The sequence below is a fragment of the Strix aluco genome, chromosome 1 (genome assembly GCF_031877795.1).
Source record: "Strix aluco isolate bStrAlu1 chromosome 1, bStrAlu1.hap1, whole genome shotgun sequence".
Taxonomy (NCBI): domain Eukaryota; kingdom Metazoa; phylum Chordata; class Aves; order Strigiformes; family Strigidae; genus Strix; species Strix aluco.
The window spans coordinates 17,717,389-17,729,450 of NC_133931.1; the positions used below are offsets into that span (position 1 = coordinate 17,717,389).

Below are 12,062 nucleotides of genomic sequence, written 5' to 3' on the forward strand. Positions count from 1 at the left end.
TGTTTTTCTTTCAGTTACCGGAGCAAGACTAAGTCCATCTCAGAACTAATTTTCTGTTGTTTTTTTACTGACTTGATTACTAATCTCAGTACAGTTTTAAAGAAGTTTGAAATAAAATTAAGAAATCCATTTTAATACTGTTATATATTTTTTTAAAAATTATTTTTTAGTTGATAAGCATTAATTGCACTTTTTTTTTTTCTTTAAATTCATATTTTTACTCCATTTAAGGACATTGGCATTTAAATGTGAAGTTTGCTTGGAATTTATTTGCTTGATCAGTAGAAAACAAAAAAAAAATGATGCCAAGTCATTTAGCTGTGCTTCTTAAACTGCTGTACAATTATTTATTCATTAGAGATAGCTAGAAATGGCTTATTTGTTTTATTTCAACAGATCATTAAATGTAAAGTCTCTGTTATTGCTAGAGATGAGGATTTCTGCACAATAGGGTTTATGTGTATAAGTCATTCTCACAGATGGAGAACAGGCATCATAATAGTTCACATCCACTTTGTTGCCTTACAACTACTGCTGGTGTATTTTTTAATTTCATTGTGGTATAAATTCCTGTTTACAAATGTAAGGTTTAATTACAAGTTAATACAATTAGATCTTATTTAGAACTGGAGACAATTCCCTATTTTTTTTTACTAAAACTTTAGAATTTCCCTATATTGCAATTTGAAAATTATTCAGAGATCAATTTATTGATTTGCAAGGGAAATTTTTCTTAAAATCTATTTACCAAAGTTTTAGTTACTGTAGAAGTCACTAAATAAATCCTACATGACATAGTGTTTGGGTTAGTAATTAATATTAAGTTATAGTTTAACTGTTTTTAGGAATGATAGGAATGCAGCAACCTGTGATGTTTTAAAGCAGCCAAGCTTGTAAGGAAATTTGCTAGGAATTATTAAAAGATTGTTCTATATATTTAATAGTCTGATAGAAGTTTCTGTTTCAAATATGGAAAAGAACAACTCTTGAAGAAAAATGACTAATAAAACTGCTGTGTTTCAATTTACATATAGATTACATACTCCTTCAATTTACAGAAGCAGTTGTTTGATTTATTTCCTAGTCTCCTTTTACTTTATAGTAATATTTGAACCTCTCTTTACATAAAAAAGAAAAAAAAAAAAACAACCCAGATGTTGGTTTAACAATCCAAAGTTGGGGAGATGTGAGCTTTTTTATTACACCACCTCAGTGACTTGAGGCAGACACAGCTACACAAAATAGGTGTTTGCTGATAGGTTGTGACCAGCATTACAATACTGGCAGTAAAAGAGAAAGCACAGGTTTAAAAACACTGAGCTGATATGGCACCTCTGTCCACTTCCATTGTTATGCAAAAATGGAACTGACATATTTTAAATTGTGCATTTGAAAAATCACCACAATTAAGTCAGCTTAGCTCAAGAGAGGCAAACAGCATATCCAAAGAATAATCCAGGTTGACTGGCAATAGATATCCTTTGACAGAGCTGTCCTCCCTCTTAATAGAGATGTACAGAATTATCCTGTAAATCAAAGATCTCATTTTTTTTCTTCATAACTGTAAAACTTGCATTTGTTTTACAGATCTATGATGGCAAAGACAACACTGCTCACCTGTTGGGTGCATATACTGGGGCATCATTAAGAGGCCTGACACTAAGTAGTACTTCAAATCATTTGTGGTTGGAATTTAACTCAGACATGGAGGGCACTGATGAAGGTTTTCAGCTTGTGTATACCAGTAAGTATCTGAGACAACAGTAGTAATAGATTTACGATCTTAAATGAATGAAAAGTCTTTGCTCATAACATGAAAAGGCAGTCAAAAGACAAATAATGATAAAATCAAAGGCAAATCACTCATCTCTCATCAAAATAATATAGTTTCATAATTGTACCTCAAAAATCCAAAACGTGTAGGATACTGAAGCCTTGCTTTGACAGTACTTTGCATAGGTTGATACTTAAACCACTGTCTTTTTCCTAGAGAGTTATTTTGAAGTTTTTTTCAGTCTTGGAAAAGGTAAGAAAAAATTTTCAATTAATTGTATTAGCACATAAAAATATCTAAGTGTAAGTAGTTTTAAATGTGTAACCAAACCCCATTGTTTCATGTAGATAATTCATAAGTAAAAGACATTCTCCATCTTAAAACTTGTGTCTGATACCAGCTTTGCCTTAGACTAGCAGTTTCTGATCTTGGATTATTGTTTGGAATAATACAATTTGGAACCAAACTGAAAAGAAAGGTTCCTAACAAAAACTTCTTACCTATACATAGACTGACAAAATTAAACTATAAAGATTAGAAGAGGAAAAACCTTTTCGGATCTCTGGCCTAGAGGGTATACAGGAAATAGTAATACATATCTATTTTATCAAGTGGCAAGTTCTGAAAATATATATGACCGTTACATGTGTCTATTGACAAGTAGTGTATATGATTTCTTTAGTGTATAATTATTTTATCATGACTGAATTATTATATAAAACTGAATTTTTAGCAAGCAGAACAGTATTATAAGGTAACTCTGCAATGTAGCTGCTAAAATCCTTTTTTCTTCCTGTGCTTAAATCAATCATTTTCACTTGTTCAAAAAATGTTCTTATGCTTCAAAAACTCTCCATCATGTTTTTAAAACTAATTCTAATAAAAATAAGTCTAGCATAATGAAAGGAAAATATTTCAAGATACTACAAGAGTATGTAATTATTTTTCAGGTGAAAGTTGCATAATTATACTATGTATTAGCCTGTGATAGCATAGGACTATACCCTATGATTAAAGATAGGCCTTCCAGTGCTGTGTTACTATGTAAGTGTCAAGGTATTTAATTTTTCTTACTTATATAGGTACGTGCAAGCCCAACACTTGAACCTTATCATTAACATTTCCTGTCATTTGAGACAGGCATTCTCACAGAACACACTTTCCTACCCTGAATAGTTATTAGCCTGAATCTTCTTTTGTAGATATTTGTAGAATTGGAAGAGAACAACTGAGAAAAACTCACAGGTCAAAATAAAGATAGGGAGGAAAGAGAAGATGAAAAAGCAAAGTGATGCAAAGTCAGTCACTCATCACTTCCCACAAGCAGACCAGTGCCCAGCCAGTCTCTGAGAAACAGCCCCTTTGGAAAGACTATCCCCTAGTTGAATGACTCAGCATGATGTTATGTGGCATGAAATATCTCTTTGATCACCTGGGGTCAGCTGTCCCAGTTGCGTCCCCTTCCAGTCTCTTGCCCACTTCCAGCTTACTTGCTGTGGGGGCAGAGTGAGAAACAGAGAAGAACTTGATGCTGCGCAAGTACTGCTCAACAATAGTAGAAACATTGGTCTGTTATCAACACTGGTTTAGTCAACCTAAAACACAGCACTTTGTGGACTCCATCTCCTTTACACTCTCTCTTCAGATTTATATGCATGGATAAGATCCCCCTGAGCCTTCTCTTCTCCAGGCTGAACAGTCCCAGCTCTCTCAACTTTTAGGAGAGATGCTCCATTTTACAATCATCTTAGTGGCCCTTCACTGGCTCTCTTCATTAGCTCCACATCTCTCTTGTACTGGGGAGACCAGAACTGAACACTACTCCAGACGTGGCCTCAACAGTGCTTAGGGTAGAGGGGAAGAATCATGTCTGTCAACCTGCTGGCAACATGCCTACTAATGCAGCCCAGGATAGCATTAGCCTTCTCTGCTGCAAGGGTACGTTTCTGGCTCATGTTCAGCTTGGCATCCACCAGGACTCCCAGGTACACTTCCACAAAGCTGCTTTCCAACTGGATGTTCCCCAGCATATTCTGGTGCATGAGGTTGTTCCTCCCCATTTGCAGGACTTTGCACTTCTCCATGTTGAACTTCCTGGGGCTCATGTTGGCCAGTTTCTCCAGCCTGTTGAGATCACTCTGGATGGCAGCATGACCCTCTGGTGTACCAGCCACTCCTAGTTTCATGTTATCATCAAACTTGCTGAGGGTACACTCTTCTCCTTCATCCAGATCATTAATGAAGATGTTGAATGGGATTGACCCACTATTGACTCCTAGGGCACACCACTAGTTACTGGCCTACAACTACATTTTGTGCCACTAATCATCACCCACTGGCCATTTTTCATTTTGGGAAAGACAGCTAATACTTGTTTTGCATAGACCATGAAGCCTTCAAAGAGTACCATGGGCTTACCCTGGTGCTTTTAAGCACTAAACAAAATCCCCACAAGATGTAATGAAACATTCTGTGTCTTCAGGGACACTTTGTGAGGATTCATCCTCTTTCAGTTGCCTAAAATATCTAACTACTGCCATTCTAGATCCCCTTCACTATGCCCCTAGCTATGAGGTGCTTTTCCAGAAGGGTACAATTTTCCCTTTGGTCTGGGTGCCAGAACTGCCAGCCCTGTGTGGATATCTGGTTAGATGTTCACTCTCAAGAGGGAAGTGATCAGTTAAAAAATCTACTTTGGAGGTGTGTCTATAAGCAGGCCATCCAGACATGAGGACATTTCAGAGATCAAGACATGCTTTAACTTCTTTTCACACAGTATGATCAACAATTTTCTTAGAAGACAGAAAGTTCTAACTGGTCAATAAGTATCGAAACTGGCAATATTAAAAAAGCTTCATTTGAGACTCACATTAGCCTCTTTTAGATCTTTTGCAGTATGGTCCATACTGGGAAACAATAGCTTAGCTAGGAATGAGAAAACTTCAGCTTGGAGGTTGTGGAGGGTCTTCGGGAGGTGAGCTATTTTCAGCGAAACTTTAAATGGGCTGAAGGAAGAATTGGAATGATACAGAATTTCACCTATTTATTTTCCTTATGTGAGCAAACAGACTTATCCAACCTGCAGCATTTGGTCTGTAAAATAAAATAATGACCATTTTTCAACCAATTGATAGTAATTATTCAGTACCTGAGGAGAGATTGTGAAAGGCTACCAACTGTTGACCAGATGGACAAATGCTGTGTAAATCACTGAACAATGAAGATATGAAAAACCCTTCATCTGCTTCCATGTCACCTACATGTAGGAATATAAATCTGACACAAAGTGCCTTTTTTACCTTACCTTGATATTGATAAAATACATTTGATTTTGAACAAAGTGAGGTTTCAAGCTGCTTCTTGGTTAATAACAGAAAACCTTATTCCCAATAGAAAATCTTTCCACCAAATTACAGTTTGTTTCCCCAAATGGTTAACACGCTTCCCTGTTTCTGCATAATGCTTAAGTCATTTTGTTTTCTTCTTGCTCCATATCTCTTAATTCTCCAAAGTGTTTGAAATGTTTGTCTTGAGTTCTTTATATCATCATTATCATTGCTTCCTGCGTGTGGTTTTTAAATTTACAAGCTATTAAACACAGGGTTATGGTAGGGATTGATGAATATAACAGTATTTCTTTGGTGCCATAGGTGCTATTGTGCCATTGGTGTTACTGTGCTCAGTAACAACAAACAAATCTACTGTGCAATTTTGTTTATGAGCCTTTAAATGTATATTCACAAACAAGATTGTCATCAAAGTAAATGGACAGTCACTGTAACTGCCATTTTACAATTTATCATATAATTTTAGAACTGATAATGATAATGAATTTCCTTCTCAGTCTTTAATTGGACTCTTAGGAAAAATGTTGTTATGACACAGTTTATTTTGTATGCTCTAAGTGACGAGTACAGACAGTTATCCTACTTAGACTGTTTAAAAGCAGAGAAGAAACCTTAAATATCTTGTTATATGTAGTCTGAAAATGCTTGATTTCCACTGGAAAACAGAAAATCTTGATTTCATTAATGTATGTATCTGATTTTGTAACTGCAATGTTTTATTCCTACCACAGGTTTTGAACTTTCACATTGTGAGGACCCTGGTGTGCCACAGTTTGGATATAAAATCAGTGACCAAGGCCATTTTGCTGGAAGCACTATAATTTATGGATGCAATCCAGGTTACACACTCCATGGAAGTAGCCTTTTAAAGTGTATGACTGGAGAAAGAAGGGCATGGGACTATCCTCTGCCATCATGTATTGGTAGTAGACTCTTATTTTTTATTTACTTAAACTATTACCTGAATATAAGAAAGAAAAAAATTGTAAGGATTGTTAGATCTGTGTGAAATCTGATATGTATTATACAGATCTATTTACACTTACATTTACAGATCTGTCTGCATAGGTCTAAGTCTATGTGAGTGGTATTGGTTTTCTTATGATAAAAAAGGTAATTACTAAACATTTGTGCATATTGAAGTTCCTCATACATGAAAATCTAGTTATAGTCATTAAATAGTCAACATAAAAAGACAGCTTATTCAGAAAGCTGGGAGCATATATGTTTTACGAGGGGTTGTAAAACTAGTATTTTTTTTTCTAATTTTATATAAATAATATTAAGCTAGAAAAATTTTCATGTATTTACATATAAATACTACAAAATCAATTAAAATAAAAACTTAAAGATACAAAGAGATAAAGACGTATTTTCATCACTTGGCTTCTGTTATGTTGCTGTGATGAGTAACACAATATTATACCCTTTATTACAATATTATGATAACTTTATAAGTTGTGCAGGTCCCTACAGGCTTAATTCCTGAGCAAAAAGAAGACAAGACTTAAATATTTTAGGAATTTTCTTCCTTTTTCATCTCTTTTTAGATGAAATTGGGATTGAATGACTAGGGGAAGCATGGGGTGAAATGTACTTTGTGCCTACATTTAAGTTGAACAGAAGACAATGTATTTTGGCATAACTTCATCAAGACATAAAGCCCATTTAGGAAAAATATACAACAAATAAGAACTGAACAGCTCTCTTAGACTAAATAGGGAATAAATGCTTAAGTCCAAAATTTGTGATAAGCCTTAACTAATTTCCACATCATTTAGGATATATGAAACCAAAGAATTAGGGGGAAAACATGGTGTTGGAACATGCCAGTAGCAAGTAGGAGGTGTACAAAGAATAAGATGGAAGTTGAAACAAAAAGATCAAATAAAATGTGAAGGTGCCCAGAAAGTTGGAATTAAAAGTTTGAAAAACAAATTACATTTGTAATTCCATTGTAAGGATTAAAAATTATAGGTTGTATCACTGTAGTAACACTCAGATACCTATATGAGTTAGTTCTTGGTTATAAACAGACCAAGGTAAATATGTTTGTTATTCCTTCTTTTTTGTATTAATTATCTATATTGGGTACTGTGAACTATGTACACTAACTGTGGGAGCTTCAACTTTCTCACATTCTAAGCAAATATTCAAACCCTAATATAACTCAAATCTAGATGGTCTACTGAAAGGGGATCGCTAGAATAGCTCACAGATGGGAGTTGAACACTGTTGTCATGTGTTACCTACATGACAGGCTGTTTGGAGGAAGATCCCTGGATTTAATTATTCAGCGGTTCCTCTCCAAAATAGATGCATACAGCTCAAAAGGTACAGGTTGGCCACCTCTGTATTAGGAAGTGAGCTATATTCAGAGTTGATATAACCGAACAAAAAATTTCAACATACTGAAATCCAGAGTTGAATCTGGATCTCTGTTAAAAGTGATAATATGCTGCATATACTCAAGGTTTTATATTCTTTTTTTTTTTTTTTTTTTTTCGATATTGGTAAACCATCCATGTCAAATCACTATCTTTCAAAAAATTACACAAATTAAACACCTAGGTTTTGCACTGACACCAGACTCATTATGAAAACTACATTATAATTATTCCAAGATGTTCTGTATAGGTGAATCTATTTAGAATGTGAATTAATCTGTGGTGTAAGCTTCTTGAGTTTTAAATTAATCTTATTCAAAACATATCTATTATTCTGCTGTTTACAGGGAGGTTACTTACTTATCCATCCCGTTCAGAATACCATGTATTTGTATGTATTGCTCTTCATTAAGCAAACAAAAGTACGTAGATGGTGTCATTTAAGTGAGTTTAGAAATTATTTATATTGATTTTGTTTATATCAATTAGGTATTTCTCCATAGGCAAGTAGTAAAACATGTTACTTGCATCCAGAGAAGAGTTAAACAGCTGTAAAGCTGTTGTCTGTATCAGCAGTAGTATCCATCCTAACCTGAGGATTGCATAGCTTTGGCTAAATAGATTTTAAAAGAATTTTAATTAAAACAAGTAAGCTTTTTCTGTAGACAAGCCTAAGAAATCAAAAGCTTTTGAATGTCAATTGTAAATAATGATCTTGAATTCCACATACCTTCTGGTTTTTCATGTTAATTAAGGATCACTGCACATGCTTTGAAATACTCTTGAAATACTCTGTTACTCCTGACTGTAACCTGAGAGGGTGCTGCTTTCTGAGAAGTCACCACTAGCACAGCTGATTCAGCAACCAGAAAAACTGGAGAGTTGGAACCTTGTTGGAGAGGCAGAAATAAGCCACTGGAAAGAGAGAAGGAATGTTCAAAAATCATAATAAAAAACCAAACCGGTTATCCTCTGTGAAAATTAGAAATTATAAACTTGTAGTTGATCACTGGTCCTGGGTGAAATGCAATTAATTTTAAATTTCATTCAGTGTGTCAGTGAGTAATTTTTTCTTTATAGTGTACTCTATTTATATCCTTACTCTACTGGAAGAATAATGGACTATGCTATCTTCTGAGTTGAATAATTATGAAAGATTTTTTTTTTAAAGAGTATTTAGGGATTAACAGATTGGCAAAATGCTTAAAAAAGATATGAAAGGCCACCTGTCTCTGCAAATTTGCTTTTATTATGTGAGAAAATCCATCAAGTGTAGCATTTCAATTATATTTTGTCATGGAATTCACAGATCATAAGGTAATATATCTCTCAACTAAATATTTTAGGTGATGTTTAATCAAAATAAAACTGCATTTTAGCTATACCATGAGATCTAATCAAAGTATTAATTTGGTTTTGCACTTTACAAGAGAGAAAGCATTAGAGGGACTTTAAAAGGAAGGAAAGTGAAATGGGAAAGCTTTAAAGGCCTCAAGGATCTACATTTAAAAAATCAGGTTTTCTCAAAGATTAGGTATTAAGATTACGAAATACCCAGTTTTGCCTAATAAATGGCTGAGGCCATCTAAGAGGGAGCTATTTGCCACCTGTTATCCTCTAAGAAATACTATAGATTCAAGGACAAGTTTTGACAAAGATTTACAACTTTTTTCCCTAGGGTCAAAGACTGATTTTCTCTCAAAATAGCCTGCTTTTATTTAGTATATATAATCTATTTAAAAAATATATATATTTTATTTTGTATTTATTTATTTAGGTTTTTTAATTTAATTCTACTGCTTTAGGGTGACATGGTGTTCTTGGTGTGTTGTTTTTTTTAACAATCCATGTTCCTTTCATTATATAAGGGCATGTTTTCTAAGTATTAAGGTGTGTTAAATTATTAGAAAAAACATATATGCCAAAGGAAAATACAAACATATTCAAATAAAACCACATTTACAGGTTCCTTTCCCAAGGCATTTCAAGTCCTTATATGTTGTTTTACAATCTTAGGGCATAGTCAGTTTAGTTGTGTTACTTACTCAGCAAGAGAGTAGATGTATAAATTGATTGCTCAGATGATTAGCTGGAAGACCATCTGTAATGAATTAAAAGTAACACATTATGTAATGTTCTTTATTAGCTGAATGTGGAGGCCGTTTTAAAGGAGAATCATCAGGAAGAATCTTGTCTCCTGGCTATCCTTTTCCCTATGACAACAATCTGCGTTGCATGTGGGTGATTGAAGTAGACCCAGGAAATATTGTCAGGTACTGGAAACAAATCTTACAACAGAACTTTCTGATTATGTAATAACCAAGTCTTACCTGTACAGTGGTGAAAAAAAGGATTTAGGATTTAAAATTTAAGATGCAGCTCAAGGCCAGTATTTTCAACATGCTAAGTTTGAATATGTAGGTTTGTGTTGAAACTATTTTTCAATGAACATTGTCTGATGGAGATCAAACTTTAAAATTGGTTATATTTTTGTGAAATGCTGATGAAATTTAAACCTATTCATAACTGTATATAGGCAAAAATATATACAGACTGGAACTGTTAACTGGAAATCTGATTAAAAATATTTAATATTAATGATATTTTAATACAAAAGTTATAAGATTGAATATGTAAAAAGTGAAAAGTGCTGGGGTCAGCAGAACCATTTAGTGGAAGACTACATTTTTTAAAAAACCCTGGAGTTCAGTAGTTATTTTAGTTAGACATCTATTCACGCTATATCACTAATTGCATGAGTTTACAGCTCTATTTAATTTGTTTTCATGATAATGTGATACATAATATTGTTGAGAAAAACAACACTATTTTCTGAAAAGATTCTGTGGATACTTATAGATTATTTGAATGGCTGAAGTGCTGTATTATTTCATGGTAGGCAAATTCAAATATTATTGGTATTTTTTATTTCAAATACATTTCTGTATTGGGCTTTTATGAATCCAAAGGTAAAGATGTGAAACATAATGGAAAATCACTCTTGGAAATCAAAGTTTATTTGCTTTCTTGATTTAGTTTTGTTGGTAAAGATATGTTGCTATATGAAAGCTGACAATAAAATCATGGTATTCTTACAGCCTCCAGTTTCTTGCTTTTGATACTGAGGCATCCCATGACATTCTACGAGTTTGGGATGGTCCACCTGAGAATGAGATGTTACTCAAAGAAATTAGTGGATCCCTTGTTCCTGAAGGCATTCACAGTACACTCAACATAGTAACTATCCAGTTTGACACAGATTTTTATATCAGCAAATCTGGATTTGCCATACAGTTTTCAAGTAAGTTGATGAATTTAATTTTTTTATAAGGTGATTCACTCACAGATAATTGTAGTGCTGGGAACAATTGAAATCAGTGAAAACATTTCTGACTTTGTTAGGGGAAGTATTGGCCCAGACTTACAGATTGGTTGTAAAGTTGTATTTTTATCTCAAAAAAACCCCCCAAAACAAACCAAAACCCATGTCCTTTGCTAGTTTGGCTTTGTTTCAAGGGCAGCTGTGGCAGTGCCAGAATGCTCATAATTATGAAAAGGAGGTGATGGAGGCATGATAAAGGCTCCATCCTTTTTTAATCAGTAAGAGGTTCTGCTTTCAGAGACATCTGTGCAGAGTTTTCATTCCTGCTGCGCTTGTTTAGGATGAAATGGGAAATAGCACTACAGGAACAGCAGTGTCCTTCTTCCTTTTGCCTTCTAGCTCTATTTCATCTCATTACAGCAGCATGGTAACAAATCTAAACAGTTACTTAACTATTATTAAATCCCTTTAGAATTTTTAATGGTGATACAGAACAAATCATTGAGTGAGGTCCAGTTTGACCTTCTTTTTTTCTGGTCAGTGAAATTTATATGTATTTTTTTCAAAATTAGTAAGATCTGTTCTAATATTGTAATTTTGTTTAGCAGTAGCAATGTTTCTAACATGGGTTGACACAGACACTCTTAATGATAACATTATTTACCTTGTTGTGCTTCCTGTTCTTAGTAGTTGTATTAGTCCTTGTTTTCCCCTACCCTCATTCTTTCTATGTGTATGATAAATACATGTGTGTGCACACAGTGATTTGAAGGAAGAATGGAGTATGTGAATGAGAGGACAAAGTACAAGGTATTTAATGTGTAGTGAAAGAGTGCATCTGCTCCATCTGCTGGTTTTTGAAGCCATGAATACAGTTTTTAATTCCTTTGCTCTAAGATATTTTTGTAATTTTACCCCCTTCCAGAGCCTGTCTGGGAGAGTCTCACATATTTGCTCCTTTATTTGATGTTGAGGCCAAAAAGGGAATGGGGAGAGCATTATGCACTGAACTTATTCAGGTAGTCATTTAGGGTGAGTGGAAAAAGAGATTGATGTAGACTAAGAATGGATTTGCAAGGAAAAATGGATGGGACATGGGACAAAAGCCATAAAGCAGCTACTGATGCACTTTCCAGTGCTTCACCTGAAAAGACGTTTTAGAGTTTCATCTGAAAGGAGAGGTATTTTATTTAATTCTCCATGCTCTTGCAGTCTGTTGAGATCTAATGATG

At 34.2% G+C, this 12,062-nt stretch overlaps 1 protein-coding gene across 2 annotated transcripts in view; it reads left to right on the forward strand.

Moving 5' to 3' along the window:
• Positions 1–12,062, forward strand: part of CSMD3 (CUB and Sushi multiple domains 3) — a 756,099-nt gene that overhangs the window by 499,163 nt on the left and 244,874 nt on the right. For both annotated transcript variants that reach the window (XM_074808674.1, XM_074808748.1), the window contains 4 exons: positions 1,588–1,744; positions 5,853–6,044; positions 9,655–9,781; positions 10,607–10,809. In XM_074808674.1, the coding sequence (XP_074664775.1) occupies positions 1,588–1,744; positions 5,853–6,044; positions 9,655–9,781; positions 10,607–10,809 (679 nt within the window). The remainder of the gene's footprint in view (positions 1–1,587; positions 1,745–5,852; positions 6,045–9,654; positions 9,782–10,606; positions 10,810–12,062) is intronic.